General features: G+C 48.3%; 1 protein-coding gene across 2 annotated transcripts in view; it reads right to left on the bottom strand.

Moving 5' to 3' along the window:
* Positions 1 to 22,707, bottom strand: part of ZFHX3 (zinc finger homeobox 3) — a 159,171-nt gene that overhangs the window by 99,335 nt on the left and 37,129 nt on the right. For both annotated transcript variants that reach the window (XR_004281115.1, XM_032323796.1), the window contains exon 3: positions 351 to 582. Coding sequence is in view for 1 of the 2 variants with exons in the window: in XM_032323796.1 (XP_032179687.1) it covers positions 351 to 582 (232 nt within the window). In the remaining variant the exon portion in view is untranslated. The remainder of the gene's footprint in view (positions 1 to 350; positions 583 to 22,707) is intronic.

The raw sequence follows: 22,707 nt of genomic DNA, 5'->3' as shown, positions 1-22,707 counted from the left end.
CGCACTTGAGGCCACAAACCGCCCACTCTTACCACGGAGCAAGACATCATTATGCCTTTGCTTTATGCCCCTCTGAAGCAACAAACTGAATGTGGAGTCTAGAACCGGAGGAATCTGGGGACAGGAGACAAAACATCTCCAGGTGTCCGGCTCCCTGAGCAGTGGCCCGTGACACCTGAAGAAAAGCGATGCTGAGTTCCTTTAGCTTAACACCAACAACAAAAAAGAGAAGAATGCTCGCCACGTTCCCTGCAGAACACAAGGGTCCCCCGTGAGGTCGGTGACAAGACACGCGAGCCGGCAGCAGCCAGCCCCCTGGAGAGGTCCTCCCGGCCCGCGAGACCACTCACCTGGCTCGGTGGAAGGGCACCTGCGGATGGTGAAGATCTGCCCCAGGTCCTCGTCCTCCTCCGGGAGACCCTTCTGCAGCCGCTGCAGCTTCCGCAGGCTCTCGCTGCGCTGGTGCTTCATGGAGCGCACGTGCTGGATGAGGTTGAGCTTGGCCTTGGTGGAATAGTTGCACAGGACGCAGTGGTAGTAGCAGCTCTCGCCCTCCACTCCGCTCTCGTGCTGCTGCAGGTGCTGTGAGGGCAGAGGACAGGGACACGCTGTGGATAAGCTACTCGGAGCCCGCCACCGCCACGCGCGCACTCCGGACCGGCCGCAGCCCCGTGCTGAGGCCCCTCGGAGGGGTGGTTCTGTCTCCTCCGATGGACCTTCCTCCAGCAGCTCTTCGAGGACCAGCAGCCGGTGGACTCTCATTCCCATCTCCCCTGAACATCCCCTCCCCTGTGACTTTTCACAGCGCTGCCGCTGTCGGATCAGACCCTCCCCATGTCACCCGGGTCTTCCTGGCACGATAATCAAAGGATCCCCCCTCACACTCCAGAGCGTCCTGCTTTATTTAGATCGGGGTTGGCAAACAACGGCCCACAGGCCAAATCCAACCTGCTGCCTTTCTGTAAATAAAGTTCCAACAGAACACAGCCCCAGCCATGGAGCTGCGTTGTCTTGATGGCTGCTTTCAAAGCACCAGAGTCTGGGGTCACTGCGACAGAGGAAACATGGCCCACAAAGCTTCAACGGTTACTATCAGGCCCTTCCCCGAAAAAGTTAGCCACACCCTGCTTTAGGGGGACGCCAAAGGGTCACCCTCCCTGTACCGAATCCGAGGTCACTAACACAAAGCCAAAGCTGCTGTCTGGCTTTTTCACAGGAATGACAGGTCAAGTTTTTATATTTAGAACCACAGTCTATTAAGAGAACCTAAAATTAGATTTTCCTTTGGATTAAAAAAATGACAAAAAAATAAACTTCTCCAGACTGGTTCCCTGTCAACATCTGAAGGTCATTTGGCTTAGTGCATCAGATGGTCAAAATTACACTCTTCGTTGTGTTTGTGTAGACACAGTACTGATTCCAGAACCAGGAGGCCCCACAACTGGCAGAGAATAGGGCAGACACGGGATTAAAGTGAGGGGAGCAAGAACAGGAGAGGTCACGGAAACAACGGACCCCAGACTTCCATGTGTAGGAGAAGACTCAGAGATTATCCAAGGACAAAATTCACAAACGTCTTGTGCCTCTCTGAGAATATGGTGAAAGCTATGGGCCCGTTTCACTAACTGCTGGGGAAGTGACGTGCTCCTGGTACAGAAAGGCTATCCCTTCCTTACAAATGACCCACTTTAGGAGAAGAGGGTATTTTTCTATTGGCTGCATATAAAGCAGGGGAAACAATTCCAAAAAAACTTGAGTCAATGATCCAAAGTAACCCAGCTTATTAGTGGGAGAGAGAGAGAGAACAAGAACCAGGGTCTCCTATCCCCCAGGATCCTTGTGAAGGAAGGAACTCACATCATGTATCTTCTGTGTTTACGGTATTACCCTCTTTCTCTGTACCCACATCCCCGGACCCCGGAGCCGGGCCCCAGGAGCTACACAGAAGACACAGCAGGTGCCTTGGAAATAATTTGTGTTGTTCTTCTTCTTTCTGACCTGCACTTGTCCCATTCAGGGCCCATGCTTTGAAAACTATTGTTCACCCTGCTTGGAAAGCCTTCTTGTCCAGACTATAATTTGAGACCCGGAGAAGGCAGAGCAGTTAGAATGCCGTGCACTCCACCCAATATCAAAAATACCGAGTGGCCCTACCAGCACTTCCTATCAAATGACACAGCTCTGAGGCTCAGGTGCTCACAGGTACACATTTTGTTCACTGGAAAATTATGAAAATCCTAGAAGCACGTTTGAGCCTTACTGGTAGAGGAAAAATGAATGCATCAATGGAGTGTTGCAGAAAAATCACTGTGGGGGAGTCAGAGGGGGAGGCCCAGGTTCTCAATCATGTAGACCGGCTAAACCAGTCCATAATAACCCATGCTTTGAGGCCAAGGTATAGGTAAAAATGTGAAGGGCTTCACAGGCACCAACATGAGAACAATCCCTTCTTCACCCAAAATGGGTGATGTGACACACTCAGAAGCAGAACTTTGCAACAATGTGATACCCCAACCAGAAACAGCCCTCCTACAGCATCCTCACAACTGGAAGGGAACTGAAGAACCAGTGAGCTCAGTGTTAACCGGTAAGGCAACTACAATGACTGGTGATAAAAAGCTACCTTTCCTGAAATAAATTTGAGTTGATTTTTAAAAAAGTGGTTTATCCTCAGTTTGCCTGGTCTGAGACAAGGGTCCTCGCAGAGGATTTCAAGAGGATGGAATACACCAAAGCCCTATTTTCTGAAGGCTCCAACCCTGGGGAGGAGGAGGGTGTAGTGGGCTAGATTTGAAGGAGAAGGATGAGCTTGCCCATGTTCATTCTCCCTGACTTCTCCACAAGGTTCTCCCCTAAAAAGCCAAAAAGTCGACTAAGATATTCCTGGGAGCAAGGGTTTGGCTTGGGCTAAAGAAGTAGGAAACTCTACAAGAGCCCGTACAAGGAAATGTATACCATTGTGTTGGGTCACTGAGACCAAAAGAATTACATTTATTAGAGTTTCAACAACAACTGATGAAATAAAAGATAAGAGAGAAAACAGCCATGGAATCCAAAGCAATAAGTATTATCAAGGGATTTTGGCAATACTATCAACTATGAAATCAGAACAGGAATCACTAAAGCCTTACCCCCAAATTCCCATTACCTTCCTGTGAGACAGGATTTCCTTGCAATAAGGCACTGAATCTTAAACATAAAATTTTAATAGGGATATGAAGATTCCTTTCCAAATGTCTGGAATTTCCAATCTCTGAGCCAGAAGAGAGGATAACATGGCCAAGAAGAGTTGGATGGGAGATGAAATGTCAAATGTCTTTTGTCCTCAAATCCATGGGCTCTTGGGTAAGAGAACTATATAAATCCTGAATTGACATGAACATCATACTGGGGACTCCTGATTTAAAAATAGGATGAAAACGTTCCAAAACCACCCTACACTTGAACTCATGGTTGTCAGTGTCAATCTCTCGAGCCATGAAGAGTTCTTCTGTCCGCCATCTGAGAGCCACTCTGGAAGTGGACACATGCCACAAACGGTATAGGGAAAGGAGGTGGACAGAGCCAAGGCCTCCCCCCAGATCAGATCCTGGTCTAGGGAATATTTAGTGTCTTCTCTTAGAGGTTTGCTCAATTCAAAATTCCCAGCTGGCTTTTGAACTCCAGGCTCATTCTCTAATACACTTAAAAAAAAAAAAAGAAAGAAAGAAAGAGAAAAAAATCCAGAATAAACTATTTCTGGGTTGTCAGGAAACACCTGCTCATAAAGATTATACCCCAACCCAAACTTAGGCTCACAACCTGAGTCTACCCACATGTCAAAGATCCTGATCTTAACCAAATTTTACAAGTTCTCACTCAGTCCTTCTCAAGCTGTCCAACCTGGAGTAAACAGGGACCCAAAGCTAGCAGTTAGGGTCCTGCCCTCTGTGACCTTCTCCACACCATCTGGTCATTTCCCGGGTCTTGAGCGGGTTAATGCCCCAACCTGCTGGACAGACACCCTCTCCCTCCCAAGTGGCACTGGCTCTATCCCCAGGATTTCACCCCTGGAAACTGCCTCATCAGAAGCAGCAGGAGGGGTGGGGCTGGAGAGACCAGTGAGGGCTCCACCAGGACAGGTCAGCCTAGGACATGCTTTCCCTGCAGAAGAGAGGAGAGGTTTTCATTTGGAGAAGGAGAGAGTATAATTTGTTCCTGACCCAGCTAATTAGAATACCCTCAATTGGGATCCCCATGTATTTAATTAAATTCACTGTAATATATGAAGAATCCACCAAGGCACAAGTCCCAGGGGAACACTCAATAAAGGAGCTGCCTCCTTTCAGAGTTCTTGCTCTGCTCGCCAGGCAGGAAATTTTTCTCCCACACAAATCCTCAACTCTCCAACCCTCTCTCTTTCTAGCATGGAGCCCCCCTCATCCTTGGGGAGGGGGACCCAGTTACTTTACTTTTTTCACTTCTCTTTACTCTGCATTCAAGATTCTTAGCTGCTTACCTCGATCAGGCTGGGTGTACAGTTTAAAAACGGAAGGAAAGCAACAACTTCAACTGTGCCCTAGTATGCTGTCAGGCGTGCACGGCTCACACGGACCCCAAGAAAACTGGCTGCTATGCCCACTGGGCAAGGTTTGGTTCTGATCCCTTTCTAAGTGTCTGCAACACGTCACACACTGTCCTAACACACACACAGAACACGCCCTACCCCAGGGCCTTAACCTGCAGATGATTAAGACTGTGACACTGGTGGCTTGGACGACATGCCATGGGGATATGAGGAGGCCATCCCTTTGGCTTCAAAATCCTTGTTCAGACTATGCCAGCTAGACCCGTGAAAATCACTGGCTTGCTCCAGAAAAACTGCCATCTATCCACAAACTAATAATGACGAAGAAGCATGACCAACTAATAAATCAAGAAAGAAAAATCGACTTAGCTAAAGAATAGTGGCAATTGAGGTCTACCCCAACACACTGGGGCCAGTGACCTATGACCCTTGAACCTGCCCAAGGGTTCCCTTGATTTTCCTCAATGTCACAGGCTGGTTTAAAAACTACTTGCAAAACACTGGGGGATATGAAGGCAAACGTGTGGTCCTTTCAAAGGAAAGAAGACTTCCACACTTGGCAATATGATTTACTCTCTGAAGGTGCAAAGAAGTACACTGACCTCTAAGAAGGAAATACGTATGCAGTTTGACTCATTCATAGAAGGAGAAGAGCCCAACCATCTCCAGCTTCTCCAAATTACCACCGGGCAGCAGGTCACAGACTGTCCTCATCGTGAGCAATTCGGAACTTGACTTACACACACTGGTGCCCAGTACTTTATACCGAAAACAAGGGAGTGTGGACTCACTTGTGCTGCTCAGGGACCTTGTCCCAAACCTCTTTCTGATCTTGCTGGAGTATTTTTTTTTTTTTTAAGATTTTATTTATTTATTTGACAGACAGAGATCACAAGTAGGCAGAGAGGCAGGCAGAGAGAGAGGAGGAAGCAGGCTCCCTGGTGAGCAGACAGCCCAGTGTGGGGCTCGATCCCAGGACCCTGGAATCATGACCTGAGCCGAAGGCAGAGGTTTTAACCCACGGAGTCACCCAGGCGCCCCTTGCTAAAGTATTTTTAAAATGCTCATTCCATCTCGGTTTCACTGGAAGGTGACACTGCTGTACTCGGACATGGAAACATCTAATGCCGCCCATCTTCACTTCTGGGTCTAGCATGCTGGGGGTGAGGGTGGGGGTGGGGAGAAGATCTCAGAAAGGGAAAGCCCCCACTGTTTTAAGAAGCACCTCTGATAATGAGCCTGGCACATAAATCCAAGCGCAAAAAGCAAATTAATAATTAAAAAATAAAGGAGAGCAGAGAAGCCAGCCCGCGTTACTTTGTGGGATCCGACCCCATTAATATGTTGTGCTCGTTCTCCCTGGCCAACAACTGGAAGTCGAAGGGAGGAAAAGAGGGCTCTTGTTAGAAAATAATTCATCGTGAAAATCAAAAAAATGTGTTCCCGTTACTTGTTTCCCAGGAAAACTAACCAACTTCTGTCAGAGAACATTGATTTCTGTAAATCTGGCGGGGCCCCGCTCCTTCCTCCTCCCCAGTGATAGGAACTTCTAACATCTGGTTCTTCATGCATGGAATGCAGAATATTGATTAGGTTTTGTCAAAGCCTTCCCTTTAAAGTAGAAATGGACAAAGTACATTCACACACACACACATACACACTCACAAATGAAAACACACCGGACGCATAATGAAGCTTCCTCAGGGGAGGAACACCTGTTACTCCAAACACACCCTCACCCACCCTCACACACTTTCCCACGCACGCAACGCAGCTCCCTGGGCAAGGGAAGCTCTGTGATGCGTGGGGCGAAGCGGCTCTCAGGCACCCTACAGAGCAAAGGGGCTGCCCTAGGGGTACCAGCTGCCTCCTGTTGAGCAGAGAATCCCCACAGCAGGCATGCAGAATGGGCCCCAAGGCACCTGCTGACGGGCACGTGAAGTGCACCCAGGCAAGGAAGGGCAGGTGGAAGGGGTCCCCCGATCCATAAAACGGAGGTCCCGGATGGAGCCGGCCACTGTTAAATCGGGCCACTGTTAAATTGGAGGGGAAACTACGAACCGCAGCCTGCCAGGGGCTCCAGCTTCTGCCCTCTGGGCAAGGACTCTGACAATCACTAGCACCTTCCGTGAGAAGTAACAAGAAGATGACGGTCCCGAGTTAGTTAACAAATTCCCCACATCGTAAGATGAACTAAGGAAGGTCTAAGTGGGTGTTGTGCCCGTTCACAACATTCACCGCTGAGAAGACACCCACAGCGACTTGTGACCTTCTCCCTGTAACCCACCCCATAAGGTGGGTAGCCTTTGGCTCCTGTCCTTGGAGAAACCCACAACTCAGAGAGGTCATGTGACTCCCCTCAAGGTCTCACAGAGCATGGAAGAAACAGGACTGGAAGGTAGGGCTTGATGCCAAGGCCACAGCTGTCTCGCTACACGGTGCTGACCGCAGGGGCATTCTGGAACATGAGATTCCCCATGCCTAGGTATTCACCTTGAATGCTTAAAAAAATAAATCGCTGCAGGTGCGAAGTGACTGGGAATGGAGGCAGTTAATTTTTTAATCACTGGTTGTGTTACAGTTTCAAACTTAACGTCACATTCTTAGGAAAGCTTCCAGAAGGTCAACCTAAATATATATGTATTTTCTGTTTAATGTTGGCTTTTCACCCACTCATGCCCTCATCCTTGGCACATGCTAATTTAGTCCTATTTCACTGTCGGAGCCCTGCAGACACCATAAGATACAAGCCCCAGCCATGATTTATAAGAGAAAGTGAAAGGAAGTAAAAATGTTCCCTTAGATCAATCCATTTAACGTTACTCTGACCTATTTTCTGGTTTCTAGGCCAGACTCCTTTTGCCCTGGACGAGCCATGAGTGTTCATTCTCTGTATCTGAGCTCCAAGGCCGAAGGCGAGACTTCCCATCCCTGTGTCTTCCCCGCTTCCTGAATGACATCTCCCGATTCAGAAGTCTCAGTGCCAGCATTTCCTTGAGAGACACACAGCACATTCTCAAAGGAAACTGAAGACGAGAAATCCCAATATGGTCTCTTGTGGGATGATGCTGATGCCTTCACATACTAGATTTCATTCCCCTCTGTTAGGGAAACTCCAGAAAGGAGAGGAAACTTATCAGGTATGTAGGGATTCTCCCAAAGGAAGGGGCCCATCCGAGCATGAGGTCATAAACCAAATGAGGGCTAGTTTCCCCGAGGTTCGAATGAGCATCTATACACAGAGCTCGGAAGCTGAAAGAGGTATGTGGTGGCTGAAATCACAATGTGGGTCCCACGAAGCTAACATCAAACTGACCATCCTCCAGAATCTACCAAAAGCTCCTAGGATCTGAAAATCACCCCTTTACTAGGATAATACACCGGTTACAGTAACCTTCCCCATTCATTAGGCTGCTCTTCTTTGCTAGCACTACTTCCCAGCTTTCAAAGATGTCAACTCCCAAACAAAAATAAAGGCCGCCATCTGCACGCTACTCTAGCGTGTCGTCCTTCAACTCTGTGCCAAAACGTGGCTAATAGATTTAAGGTGCACTTTGGACTGAGGCAGCCTGGGGGGAAAACCTTAACTCTGTGCTACCTTGGTCAAGTTATATACACTGTGGGGTCGCAGTTTACTCGCATGCAATACTGGGACAGTAAAAGAACTTCTGCAGAGCACTTCAGGGGGGATTCAATGGGATAACTCACAGGAAGTGCTTAATTCAGCGCCTGATGCATGGTTTACAAAAAGGCTATTATTATCATTACTTTTCAAATGAGTTAAGGTTTGCGATTAGTAATAGAAATGAAGGTCTACTGAATTTACCTATTTGACATTTCTCTCCTTAAAACCAACCCTGCCTGCCGCACACTCCGTGGGACCACGCCCCCCTCCCACAACCTCAAAAAGGAATCCCTAGCGGACAGTAAAGAAAACTGTGATATACAGAAATTACAACATGGAGGGGATACTGAACACACACAGGACCAACTTCTTCCCTGTAAGAGGTGCTTCATTTTTATCTTAAGTCACTTGCCCAAAGTCACGATGCCGCTGCAGGCACAGCCAGGACCCACAGCTCAGGCCCACGTCCTTGCCCCAGAACCCTATCCGTTGACTGGGCCTCTTTGCCCATCAGGGTGCCAGCAGAATGAAAATCCAGAACCATGTTCTTTATCATGTCTGCCAACATCCCCGGGGAAGGCCAGCTGAAGGAAGGAGAGCCCAGCTGGAATGGCTGACAGACACCTCCCTGCTGCCCTCAATCTGCTCTGAAGGATTTGTTTCTTTTGATGTCCAATCCCAGGACAGTCAACACAGCAGAGACGACATGTGTCCAGGGGGTGGTCAAAACAGGTGCATTACTTCATCTGTATAATGGAGATGTCTGTACTTCCCCGTCATTCTCGGGGATGATTTTCAAAACCACGTGAGAAAACAAACGTGCAAATCCTTCGGAGGACGTGAAACACTTCCCAAGTATTCGGCCCAGCCATCACAGTTCTACCCCGGGCCCCCGTTCTGGGTCCTCACTCCTGGTCGGCAGGTATGACGCTGCAGGCCTGGTTGTTAATGATGTGGACGGTGTTCTACCTCAGCGGTTCTCTAACTGGAGCGCACACCACAAGCACCTGAGGGTGCGTTATGCCAGGATGGGGGTGGCATAAACCCGGGGGTTTCTGATTCACCTGGTCTGGGGTGGGGGAGACCAAGAATTTGCATTTCTAACAATCTCCAGGGAGATGCTAAGGCTGCTCGTCAGGGACCACACTCCGAGAGCCTCTGTTCTGGACAGCAACGGCCACAGAACAGGGACCCTGTAAGAAGAAAAATTTCCAGAGTCTCAATGTCTTTTCCCAAAGAGTACTTCAGATTCTAGCAAACCGCACGAGCGAGATCACGCGATTCTGGCACACAAGAAGTCGCCTCTTTAATGAAAAAGTCACACGGAAGCAGCTGCCCGCTACTGGCCTGCTCCAGATACTTCATAAAAGTAGGAATTGGCCCTATTCATCTCTCGCGCACCTTCTGCACCTGCACTCTGAAATTTCCTGGGGCTGCGGCTGAAAGCGCGACTCTTGATGGCGAAGCATGAGGCATCACTTTTTCCTCGTGAGCTCTGCGTCCTGCTGGGCGCACCTGTCCAGATGTCGTGCTGGAACGGAGCCCACGGAAGAATTGCAACCAAGTATGAGAGAAATAAAAAGGTCTTTAAAATTCCTCCCACGCTCTTGAACTTTCTAGCTGTTGCTGCTGAGAGCCTGAATCTGGCGCGCAAACCAGGAGGCTTGTCTTGAGCTCCCATGATTTGCTGACAAGTAGCCTCATCACCTTCATCACGAGAGAAGACAACAGGCAGCCCACGTGACGTGGACCGGGGGGCTGCGGGGGACCGTGAGCACACACAGGGCTGACTTTCGTGGAAGAGGTGCTTCACTTTTTACTTCATTTTTCCTTTAGAAGAGAAAATGGGAAGGTGACAAGGCAGGGGACACAAATTTCCTCTAAACGAATGCCTCTGATGTCGATCATCGTGGCTGCTAAGGCATTTGACGCTTTCTCCTTAAGTTCCATGGATTTTGCTGAAGGCTAAAGAAGACGGTGACCCTGGCACGAGGGGGACAAGGGACCAAGAAAGGGAAAAGAGAAAAATGGTTCTGTGAGGAAGTCGAGCTGAGTCTGAGCCGAGAGGCCGGGAGCTGACTGGCTGCAGAGGGGACAGCCACGTGGCCAGACGGGATAGAGTTTTGCGAACGATGACACGGCTAGTTTCTCTGCCCTGCTTTTGGGTTCCCCCCATAAATAACCCAGACAAACACCCGGTGCACGGGGTTTTGCTCGCCTTCCCCCCCTTTTTAGGTCTCATTAAAAGCCGATATTGTTCGGCCTCAAGATGGAGAGCTCAGCATGGATTTTACTGAACGTTAAATCAACCAGCAAGCGTAGCCAGCAAACTCTGTGGCACTTTAACTTTAAATAATGCAATAATTATTGAATTTCCTTTTTATAACTGAAGTGCTGGAATGTAAACAATGGGGCTGTAATTGCAGGAAGGGGGATCAATAGAGGCAATCGTTTTCAGCCATGTTAATTGTAAATACAATTGCTCCAAGATGTCAGCCTTGTTCTTCTTGCTCCCAGAATCATCCTAACGGATGACAGAGTCCAACTTTCCCATTACAGCTGTTCGTTCCTTTAAGAGGTTCTCAATCAGGTCTGATCAATCTGTCAAGATAATGCATGGAGTAAGTAAGACTCTTCCAAACACAGGCTCCCAATCAATAGCCTGGACCAGCTTAATGAGGTGGGGCTAAGGCCCAGAGGGAGGTAACAGCCCCCAGCTTGTGCCTAGGTTTGGCAGGCCGGCTTCCTCGCATGGCCCTGATACACAGATCGGCCCTTAACGAGGACATTAGTTATGCATGCTTCAGCAAGCAGCAAGGCATCCGTCCCTTGGGACAGACGGACAGAAAACAAAATAGATTAACAGAAAACAATATGGTGCCAAATTAGGTCTAACTGAAGACTTTTCCCTCCTTCTTCTGCTTTCCTTAATTGTCCAGCAGAGTGGAGGACATCAATTAATCATTCCAATGGGCTTGGGAGCACTCCTTGGGCTAGAGCATCTCTGGGTGTCTGCTGGCCTCCCTTAGTTGTCACTGAGTATTAGCACCCTCATCTCCTCAACACCATTTCCAGAACATAAGGTGGGGGTTCTCTCATAGAAGGGCCCCAACACTAACCAGCTGGAGAGAATGAAGACATGGCTGAATCCTGAAGTCTGACAATCATACTGGAGAGGACGGGAACTGAAGACAGACAAGAACAAAGCCGCCATTCCTCTCAGGTGACATTCGTGTCTGAGATCAAGTCTTGCTCTACAGAATGGTTGTTCCCTCACAGAAGAAGGGGTGGGAAGTCAAGAGACTGGAATCCCATTTCACATGGCCCAGCATCCTCTGCGAATAGCACAGGCACTGGGGGAGTTTGAATTCTGAAAAGGATCATCTGGAGGGCCCCACAGGGTGCTGAAAAGTTGTCTTCCCTCGCTCAGAAACCACCTTGCGGACCCACATTTGTTCTCACTGACTAGTTGTGAAGAGTGTCCCCTGCGGAAGTCCTTGAGAAAGGCCCCACTATGGGAAGGTCTCACCCAGAATACAGCAGTTCCTTTTCCCAGTGGCTGGCTTTCCCAGAAGGGGTTCTCAAAAATGTAGCCCCTCAACCAAGAGCATCAGTATTCCCCTAAAAAACCCCTTCAGATCCCATCTAGACCTATAGGAGTCTGGGTGGGCCCAGAAATCTGGGTTTTAGTAAGCTCTCCAGATGATTCCCACACAAGCCCATTTGAGGGTCACTCTCTTAGAGGGTGAGTTAGGCAAGGTAGCTTCAAGCAGGGATGACCTATCTACAAAATGGCAGAGAACTAACAAGCTGGTCTTTTCTGGATCAGTAACAGTTCAGTGTCTAAGATGTAGCTAGAAACCTACACTTTCCCTGAGGTTTGGCTCAGAGCCCACCACCCACCTGCTCCAGAATGCAATGCCTCTGGGACTAATGACACCAAAGGAATGAGGCCCTTGTGAAAAATCCATTTTATTAGTGCAGAAAGATCGTGGAGTGGGTCTTACCACCGAACTGCGAAAGTCAACAGTCTCATAATATGAAATGACGTAAAATGGGAATAAACCAGGTCTTTATAAAGGTACCAGGATGAGCAGAAGAAAATAAATACATAGCTGGAGAAATCTGATCCCTCTTTTGTGCAAAGGCCCAGGTCACAGGCCACTCCCTCTCTGAAGCCTTCCCTAATGCCCCAAATCTACCTCTCCCCGTCTGGGTCCCCAGCCCACTGGTAGCAACTTCCATGTTCTTCTTATCTTACTGGGTTACAAACCACCCCTTGCTTCTCTGTTGCCTCGTGAACAGCAACTCACAGGCTGGGAGACCAAGCTGCATCTTTCTGTTGCTCCTGATCTGAAAATTATTGGCTGAAAGTCAAACAAATGAGAAAAATCCTCTCATGCTTCATGGTTACTCCTGCTCTTGAGCTTGCTGACCTTTCTAATCTAGCCCAGACTCCCTCCCTCCACCTCAGCCTTTCAATCCTCTACTCCATTCCACACGTGACATAAAATTAGCCTCCTGGCACTTCCCACCTTACCCCCCGACCTCCAACCTTACTCTTTCAGGTCTCTGGTTTCGGTGGCTTTTCCTGACTGGAAACCCTTCCAAACCACCCCATCCGCCTGCTGAAATCTGCCCAGCTCTGCAGGCGAGACGAGGGCACCCCTACCTGGACATCTTTCCCCATCACACTCAAGCTAGAACTCTTGTCTCCACACCTCCAGGGTCCCATAGCAGGAGGGGACTGGTACCCATGTGTACCTCTAATCACTTCCGGGCACAGGGTTCACATGGTTTCCATTCCTTGATGACCGAGATGGGAGGTTGGGACTGAAATGAATAAGCATATTTGCTAATATTTACCGCTTGCTTGAGTAAGATTTTATGGCAGGATATAATTACTGTAAATGGTTGTACTCAGTGACTTAATTTTTCAGTGTACGAATGGAAGTGCTTCTACTCCCTCGCTCAGAATCCACCAAAATGTCCCCCAGCCGGAGGACAACTTAGCTGGTCACCATCATCCTACCCCTCCACTGTGTCTCCGTATTGACACGGCATTAACACCAACAGGCTCTTTCACGAGAGGCCGCTTGCGATTGAACGGACAGTGGCCGGACTTGGGGTGCTGAGGATTGCCTAGAAGCAGATCACAGAGAACAGGGAGAGAGAGCCAACTCCACGGATGCCTCCTAGGGCTGGGGAGGAACTCAAGCCGTCGGGAGCCCGCAGATGAGTTGGCCACGTCCGCCACGCCTCTGCACATAAAAACAACTTAGCACGTATTTGCGTTCGGAATGTGCAATGTCTCCGAGCGCCCGCGGTGCGGCGGGACGGTGTGCAGACCCCTGAAAGGAGACGGCTGCATGGGCTGAACCGGCGCTCCTGGGACACACGCCCAGCAGCTGGACTGTCTCCAGCTTGGGAAAGTCGGGACGAGGACTTTTGTTCTTTTTTTTCAACACAGACACACAGGCTCATCTTTAATTTCTTCCCCAACTCCCCATCCTCGTCTCCAACTGACCGCGCTGAGAATGGCTCCCGCACGGCCCCTCGATCCTCGCCACTCCCTCAAAGAACCGGTTACACCTACTTCCACGTATTTCTGAATTCCGAGGCCTGGGACGAAGGAAACGTTCTCTGTCTGGGCTTAGATGGGCTGCTTTCCTCTTCTGGTTTAGGCCCAAACTCCGGGCTCCCCAGCCTGCTCACGGCTGCCAGCCCAGCTGACCAAAGACCCTCCCCAGAGACATTCTGAGCAAATGATGTTTTGGTGGCGGAAGACGCCGCCTCCTGGTTCTGCTCTCAAGTTCCCACTGGAATGTGGCTTTGAGGCCAGTCAGATTTTTTTCTTTTTTTTAAGCTTATTTTAAAATTTGTCTTTTTTTTTTTTAAAGATTTTATTTATTTATTTTTACAGACAGAGACCACAAGTAGGCAGAGAGGCAGGCAGAGAGAGAGGAGGAAGCAGGCTCCCTGCTGAGCAGAGAGCCCGATGTGGGGCTCGATCCCAGGACCCTGGGACCATGACCTGAGCCGAAGGCAGAGGCTTTAAGAGCCGAAGGCAGAGGCTTTAACGCACTGAGCCACCCAGGCGCCCCTAAGCTTATTTTAAATGGTAAAATATGGGAGTTTTTTCATCAGCCAGTCCACATTGACCAAAACATCCTCCCCTTGGAGTCACCAGCTTCATTCTGTTTCAGGAGGCCCAACAACCAGCGAGGACATGAGAAGGACCCCGATAAAAGACTTGCTGGGGACGACAGTTTTATTTCAGAGGGACGACGGTTTACGAATCCTGCTAGAGAACCAGGTGGCGTTAAAATTTAAGTTCCAGAAAACTGCGTTTAAAACACCGGCAACTGGGAACATTTCTTTGAGCAAAATAGCAGGGTTTCGAGAAGGCTGGAGCTTAAGGTAAGCAAGAAGACTGCTAAGATTGCCAGCTCGGGGCACTGGGATGCTGCGTGGGGCATTACGCACATCAGTGCTCTCTATGCTTCTCGGGGATGCTGATGTCTGGACCCAAGCCCGCCAGTGCTTTCTTCCTGGGGAGATGGTATGCAGAGGAAGCCAACAGACCACCCCAACTGGCAGGTGACGTCTTTGGAATCTCAAATCCAGTAACTGGCTCTGCAAGTATGAATACAGACTACGATACTTTTTAGACGGTATTTTAAAGGTTTAAGTCTTAAAACATCAATTTCTTTTTTTTTTTTTTTATTAAAGATTTTATTTATTTATTTGACAGAGAGAAATTACAAGTACACTGAGAGGCAGGCAGAGAGAGAGAGAGAAGGAAGCAGGCTCCCTGCTGAGCAGAGAACCCAATGCGGGACTCGATCCCAGGACCCTGAGATCATGACCTGAGCCAAAGGCAGCGGCTTAACCCACTGAGCCACCCAGGCGCCCCAAAACATCAATTTCTTGATGACCTTTCCAGATTATGTTACAATGGCATAAAGCCAAAGGAACCAACAGTCAGTCCCAGTTTCTGCTAAAACCTGTATTTTTATGGTCGTTAGTGGTCTTTCTTTCAGCTTTGGATTCATTCATTCCCCATCTGTCTGTCCACGTTCCTGTTTCTGGTTTCCACAAAGAACGATGATTGGTCTCTAAACATGATTTTCATCGTCCTCCGTAATAAGAACGGTCATCCACGGCAGTACTTTGCACCTACCACTCCCTTTTATCACCCTTGTCTCCTCCGTCCCTCAGTGGTCTCTCTTTCTCTCTCTCTCTCTCTCTCTCTCTCTCGTGCACGCGTGCGCGTGCGCGTGTGTGTGTGTGTGTGTGTGTGTATGGGGGAGGGTTGGTTCCTGCCATTCCATCCTGTTCATACTTCCATTCCGGCTCAGCCAAATCCTGCTCCCTTTTCTGAATATCCCATCCCCCACCCTGTTTCTGTCTACAGTGACTCTTTCTCCTCTGAACTCAGACTTAATCTCTCAGCACATCTTTTCCCACAGACACCTCAGACACTGGTTATCAGCATAATGTACGTGGCCTATTCTCCAATGAGACTGGAAGGTTCCTGAAGACAGAGACTATGTACCCTCCTACCGGACATGTAAGAGTCAGGTTATTCCACAGCAAGGACACAGGCGTAAGGCAGGAGCCTTACAGAGAAGGGGGCTCTGACACTAAGTTCTCTCTTCGATTGTGAAATGGAGTAACACCACCTCACAATGAGGGGCTGTGAGACTCCAGGGAGTGAATCAGTGTGAATGGACTTCCAAAGAGGCCAAGCAAGAGAAAAAAAAAATTTTTTTAAAGTGGTCAGGTGAGAGAAAGAACTGGTGGGAAGGGGCACCTGAAGACTCAGCAAGCCTTCCTCACCAGCTGACTTCATTGGGGTCCGAAGTCTACACAAAGATGAATGAGCTAACGAAATCATGGGATTTTCAGGGGAAGAACGTGTTAGGAGGACTGGCTTGCCTCTGGGTGTGAGTGCTGCTGGTGCCAGCTGCATTCCCCAGCGCCAACATGACTCATGAGATGACACAAATTGCTGGTGGGCTTTGTTATTATGTGACCTTCAGCAAGTCACCCTTCCTTCCTGCTTCAGTGATAAAATCTGGATGGCAATACTAAGAAACGACTTCATGGCATTATCGCGAGGAATGACGACGGTGCACAGCTAATAATGACCAGGAAGCACTTTGTCTTTGTCGAGAGCCATATTACTTAACATTTACAATAATACCCACTGTTTCAGGTTGAGAAAGCATTCAGATTTTAGCTAAACTGAAGGCTGAACATAACCACTAATGAGCAGTGTCCTTCCCATAGAAACGTTGAAAGCTACTCAGTCTACTGAATAAAATGACTAGGAGTACATTAGTGAGAAGCTGAGGCAGGTTTAGTTACCATGAAACCAGGGTCACTGCATTCAACATCTAATAAGCAAATTCTTAAGATCACAGAAATAAACCAGAGCCAAGAGAGCTGACAACAACTACATTGGGAGAGAATGATTTCTTAGTCCATGGCTTGCCCTGATTTTGGAAACATACACTCTCTTAAAAGACAAGTTTCTATCATCTAGACCAGCAGGCTGTAAGTATCTGGATGGTAACTATTTTAGGCCTGAAGGGCCATACGGCCTCTGCTGCAACTGCTGAACCCCAGTCTCACAGCACAAAAGTGGTGATGGGCAACAGGACGAAAGACATGTACAGCTATGTTCCAATAAAACTTTATTTATAAAAATCAGTGGCTGGCTGGATTCCCTCCTCTGGCAGTGATGTGCTGACCCCTGATGAAAAACACTATGAAAAATTGACTCATTTGGAACATGAAAGAAGAGGAAAGAGGATACACACACACACACACACACACACACACACACACACACACACACTCTCTCTCTCTCTCTCTCTCTCTCACACACACACACACACACACACACACTCTCTCTCTCTCTCTCTCTCTCACACACACACACACACACACACACACACTCTCTCTCTCTCTCTCTCTCTCACACACACACACACACACACACACACACACTCTCTCTCTCTCTCTCTCTCACACACACACACACACACACACACTCTCTCTCTCTCTCTCTCACACACACACACACACACACACACACACACACAGTTCGTTGAGCGAAATAAGTTCCTTGCAACTTGTCAAAACACAGTAAGAGCAAGGCTTGCAAACTTGATATTAAAATAAGCAATTCCAAACCAAAGATCAACAGTAACTCAAGTACCATTTAACTGGGAATTATGAAATGGCTCCAGAACAATTAAACTTCACCCCTTGTTTTCACGCTTTCGAACGTAAGAACTTGCGTGTAAGTATGTTCTCTATCCGCGGCACTCCTTCTCGAATTCTGCATCTCATTCTATAAACACGGTGAATAATGCCGCATGAGTAAGTGAGGGTTATCCATTTATTCAGAACTCAACAATACCTGTCATTGAGTCAACTTTTAACTAACCTAATGATGGAGTTACTAACCACAACAAAAGGGAAGTAGCCTTCTTCTTTGTGCCCTCTAGTAGCTGAAAATTATGCAGGTTTGAAAATCCAGGGAGTGAAACGGAAGGGGGAGAAAAATTAGGTCACTCTCATCCCCGGGTACGTTCCCGCACATCCTGCCCTTACTTCCTGAGCATCTCTGTAAAGGAGAACGCTAGCAATGATCTTGACATCCAACAGTGAGCGGTCAGGAAGTCTGGATTTAGAAAAATAAAATATTTAAGTGTTTTCTCAATAACACCATCGCCACGTATCTAGCCCTGCACAGATTTCAAAGGGTCTGGCCTTTCGTCAGCTCAAGTGCTTCTCACCACTGCCCTGTGACACTCAGGGAAGACAGATGCCTTTCTTTGCCTTGGACAGAGGACAGCGTTAAACCAGAGAAAGCAAACAGCGGTAACTGGGGGAGCCCGAGGTACGGGCTATGTAACTCCAAGAGTTTTTTAAAAATTCTTCATTAACAGTTAACACTTTAAAAATCTGTGCATTTCCCATACAACTGAGGTGTTTTTTTCGCTCCTTAAAAAAAGAAAAAAAAGACAAAGGAGTATCTGGCTGTACTGGTTTCGCATTCCCTCGACTTGAAAATTATCTGGTTAAGATGGGGCAGGCGCTTTGCAAGCCGGCACTGGCCCCCGTTTACAACACACGCCCGGCCCCTGCAGGCACCTGGGCTGTGCCACGTGGACCAGAGAGGGTGACTTGGGCACGAGGGCCAGGGAAGCCGGCCGCAGGCCTTCTGGTCCTGGTTCGGTGCCGGTTGCACTGCGCTTGCTACCCTGTGACCAAATGAGTACAAAGATAGCCCTGCAGAATGGTGCCTGCTCAAGAGGAGTGCGCCCAGGACACCCGGTGAGAGCCGGGCTGTGCCAGGCCTGCGCCGTGAGGGAGTTCAGGATGAATGTGGCTTCATAAGGGAAGCCAACTTAATTCTGCCAAGGAGTTAATATTTGCTAATTGGTAGGAAAAGGTAAAATTAATGAGGACATTAACATAGCTATTTAAAAACAGCTCCATGTTTCTCCCATTGTAACACATGGAACTATCAGGAAGTAATTGAGGGAAAAGGACACTGTCAATTCTCAATTATCTGCATGAATGAAGCGCTCAGTGACACGGATAATCCAAGTCATTTACATTTGGATTTAGAAAGTAACATCTTTTTCCTTCGGAAAACTCACCTTCCTAATTACAGCTTGCCGAATGTGAGGGTGCAATCAGTTTACCTTCTCTGCTGAAGAGGAAACGTTGTTACAGAAGGTACGGACGCCGGCAGGGGTTCCACACCTGCCACAGACCACCCACGGCAGGAAAGAGACCACCAATGGTGGTGGTCCAGTGTGGGAGCCCTCTGCCACGTGTGATGCTATTTAAATGAAAGAGGATTAAATAAAAGGAGAAGTTCAGGGACACAAGCCCCGTTTCAGGGGCTCCATGAACTCAAGTGACTCAGTGGCTGTCATGTGGGCCGGCACAGACACAGAACGTTTCCATCATCACAGAGAGTTCTAGTGGGCAGCCGTGACTTTGAGGTCCAGGATCACCGCTAGATCCCTGGATTGAGGAGACTGTGGTGTGCAGGGTCGGGGACAGGGGAATGCAGAAGCAGCTCTGCTGTCACTTTCCCAGAGGCAAAAGGGAACGGCAACACCTGACTGTCTCTGCTCATTTAATTTCTGGCCCTGCAATGTCGCCTCTGTCTAGGGAATAGCACCAGAAATAAGCATTCCATTCTAAGTAAAATGAGGCTTTTTTAATTAACAAAGCAGAAAACGAGCGGATAAAAGGCAAGGCAGGAAAGCTGGATCCTAAGCAAACACTGGGCACGGTGCCCCTGCCTTGTGTGGCCGCGCAGCCCGCGGCTGCAGGTAAACAAGGGGGAGAAGGCAGCCTCGAGGGGCCCAGGCGGCAGGGGCCTGCTCAGGTGCCACTGGGAGCCGTGTCAGGCCCAGCGCCACTTCACATCCTCATTAATTATCTTGAAAGGAGAGGGTTAGTAAACAGCAAGTTAATTAAATTCTCAGATGATGCTAATTTGGGAGGCTTTAGAAAGACTGGCAAGGGCAGAGGCAATATAAATGGGACCTGGATGGGTTAGAAGCAGGAACGGAAAATAAAATTAAGCACGGGCTAAACAAACAGCACTTTAAGTAAGTCTTCTGGAAGAGCCAAAATATGTCCAAAAAGGAATTTATTTGGAAAAAAGTTGTACTAAAATGAGAAGTTTTGCCATGTCTGAGGCACATAATCAGAAGGGGAGTTTTGTTGTTGTTGTTGTTTTAATGGCTTTTTTAAGATTTTTAATGAAAGTACTTATAAGCACTTAGAAAAAGGTCTGGAAGGTACACCAACTGTCAGAAGTCGTTGTCTTGGAGAGGCAGGATCACAGACAAAGGGGACCCATCCCTGTCCGTGTGAACCTTCATCACTCAGGGAAGGAGGGCCCTTCCTGCCAGCCTCCTCCACCAGCAAGTTACCGTGTCTGCAATTCCGGACCGTATTCCTTAGAAGCGGATCACCAAGGCCAGCCCACACTCAAGAGGAGGGGAATGAAGCTCCCGCTTCTCTTAATGGTCTTCAATAAAATAAAAGTATCTCCAAACACAGATAAGTTTCTCCAGGCCAAAAAGAAGCATCTAGTGAAAACGTCTATCGAGAAAGTCAGAGAACTGCTGTCACTGTTTTGAATCCTTGGGTTCCCAGTGACAGAGAAGAATAAAGGGCCACAGCTGCAGAGTCCTCGCCATGGGCCAGGCACGGTTCAGCCTGCTTACATCTATTATCTCATTTAATCCTTACGGGATCAACTCTGAATCACAGATGGGGGAAATGTGGCACAAAAGGTTTAATTTACCTGCTGTTAACACAGTTACTACGTGATGGGGGCGGGATTCGAACTCGGGCTTCCTGGCTCTAGAGATGATGCTGTCTAGAAAGCTCTGTGCTCTCCTGCTTCTCCACATATAATTCCAAAATTTCAAGCTACTCAAATGGAGCAGTAAAACATAAAGAGAGGAGGGACGTGCGGTAACATGTCAAGAACCAAATGGGACAGAGGCTTCTCCGGAGGGAAACGTACTCATCATGGTGCTCGGGGGTCAACAAAACAGACAGGCTCTGAGGGGGTCTCCAACAGAAGGCAGCGGTCCTATTCCTTCATAGCGTGGCAAGAAATACAGAGAACCTGAGCTGGTCAAAGGGACCCCCCCCCCCATCAACAAGTATGCAAGATGCTCCAAATCCAAGGACACGATGCTCACTGATACCCCAGGCCCTGTCTGTCATAGAGACAAAGCCAGGAACTGTCTCCTCCAGTAACATTTACTGCTGCTACTCTTCTGAGGTGCACTGAGACAGAGAGGCAATAAAGCAGAGGTCAGGGTTGAAGCAAGTCTGGTTGTGGAGAGAGCGGATACCAAGACAGAAAGAAACCAACAGCCCAGACAGAAGGGAGAAACTTAGCCCGGGACCCCCCAGATCTAAAACATCGGCTTGTTTAATCCCAACTGTTAATGATTTCATATTCCGACATCAAAAAGAAACAAGGAAATGAGCTGCTTCTAGGAAAATAGGGAAGTGTGGATGAAAGTCAGTACTTTCTCCCAAGTACCCACATTATTCAATTCCCACATTGATCTTGACCGTTATCCTTTGCCACACGGAAAAAAACGATGAAGAAACAAGCAGGGAGCAACAAATGCCCCCTTCGTGGATGTCCACCCCACACTGTCTTCTCCAAGTATCTGGCATTCATTTCTCCTCCATCGAACCATTGCTTCATTCTCTGTTTCAACTGCAAAAACCTGCCTGTAAAAACGGCACCAACAAAGGAGCATATCATACCAATTACTCTCACAACACACTGATCCCACCTCACGAGGGGGCAGAGAGCAGGTCACCCAAGAACACCTGGCGTCACAGAACAGGAGGAGAGCAGGGATGGGCCACGGCTCTCATCTCGACGGGAGCCTCCCGGTCAGCACGCCCGGCCTCTGGTTAAACACGCCCACCGAGCTAGATCGTAAGGAAGACAGAACTGCCTCCTCTCCAGACAGAGTCTCAGAATTTTACAAGCCTTATACTCATTTTATTAATGCAGAGGAGAGTTGCTATCAGCAGCTGGTATCTGAGTGCTTACTACGTGCCAGGCACGGTTCTGTCCAAAGATGTTTGAAAAAAAAAAAAAAACCAGACACATTACCCACCACCCTAGAGGGAACTCCTTGACCCGTCAGTGGATTCTCCACCAGGCACGACTTCAGTGTTTTACATCATCCAGACAAAATACAATAGCATTCAAGAGGGACGCATTTCCTGATTTTCAGTGGCGCCAAAACCTGAGAATTATGGCCTGGAGCATTATCTGTGGCAAAAATCTGAAGTCTTTGAGCAGACATTTGTAAGCACCTAGAAAAGCAATGAATCATTGGAAGTAAACATGAGTTCACCAAGTACAGAACAAGAGACTAACTTCTTTCCTCAACACTCTCCCCCTGTCTTTCCCCCCAAAATAATGTCCCTACTGCTGATATTACTGATACTGAACTGGTCGATCAGGGGACTGTCAGAGGGGGGCCTCCGGACATAGAACGCTGTCCCTCGTGATATCCCTGAGAAGAATCTAAACAGGAGGATGGGATTCCAGGATGCCAAGGGGTCTCTCCACTTCAGGATGCTGACCCAAAGAACAGTGATCATGTGTCAAAGTCAACCGGAAGGAAAAGATCTATCAGGGAGCATCATTACCAACTGGATTTCTCTTGTTTAACATTTATTTGTTTGTTTGTTTGTTTTTTAAAGATTATTTATTTATTTATTTATTTGAGGGAGAGACAGTGAGAGAGAGCATGAGAGAGGAGACGGTCAGAGAGAGAAGCAGACTCCCCATGGAGCTGGGAGCCCGATGTGGACTCGATCCGGGGACTCTGGGATCATGACCTGAGCTGAAGGCTGTCGCCCAACCAACTGAGCCACCCAGGTGCCCTCTTGTCTAACATTTCTCATGAGATGTGCA

This window comes from Mustela erminea, chromosome 19 (genome assembly GCF_009829155.1).
Source record: "Mustela erminea isolate mMusErm1 chromosome 19, mMusErm1.Pri, whole genome shotgun sequence".
In the NCBI taxonomy this organism is placed as follows: domain Eukaryota; kingdom Metazoa; phylum Chordata; class Mammalia; order Carnivora; family Mustelidae; genus Mustela; species Mustela erminea.
This window is presented reverse-complemented; position numbering and strand designations above follow the sequence as displayed.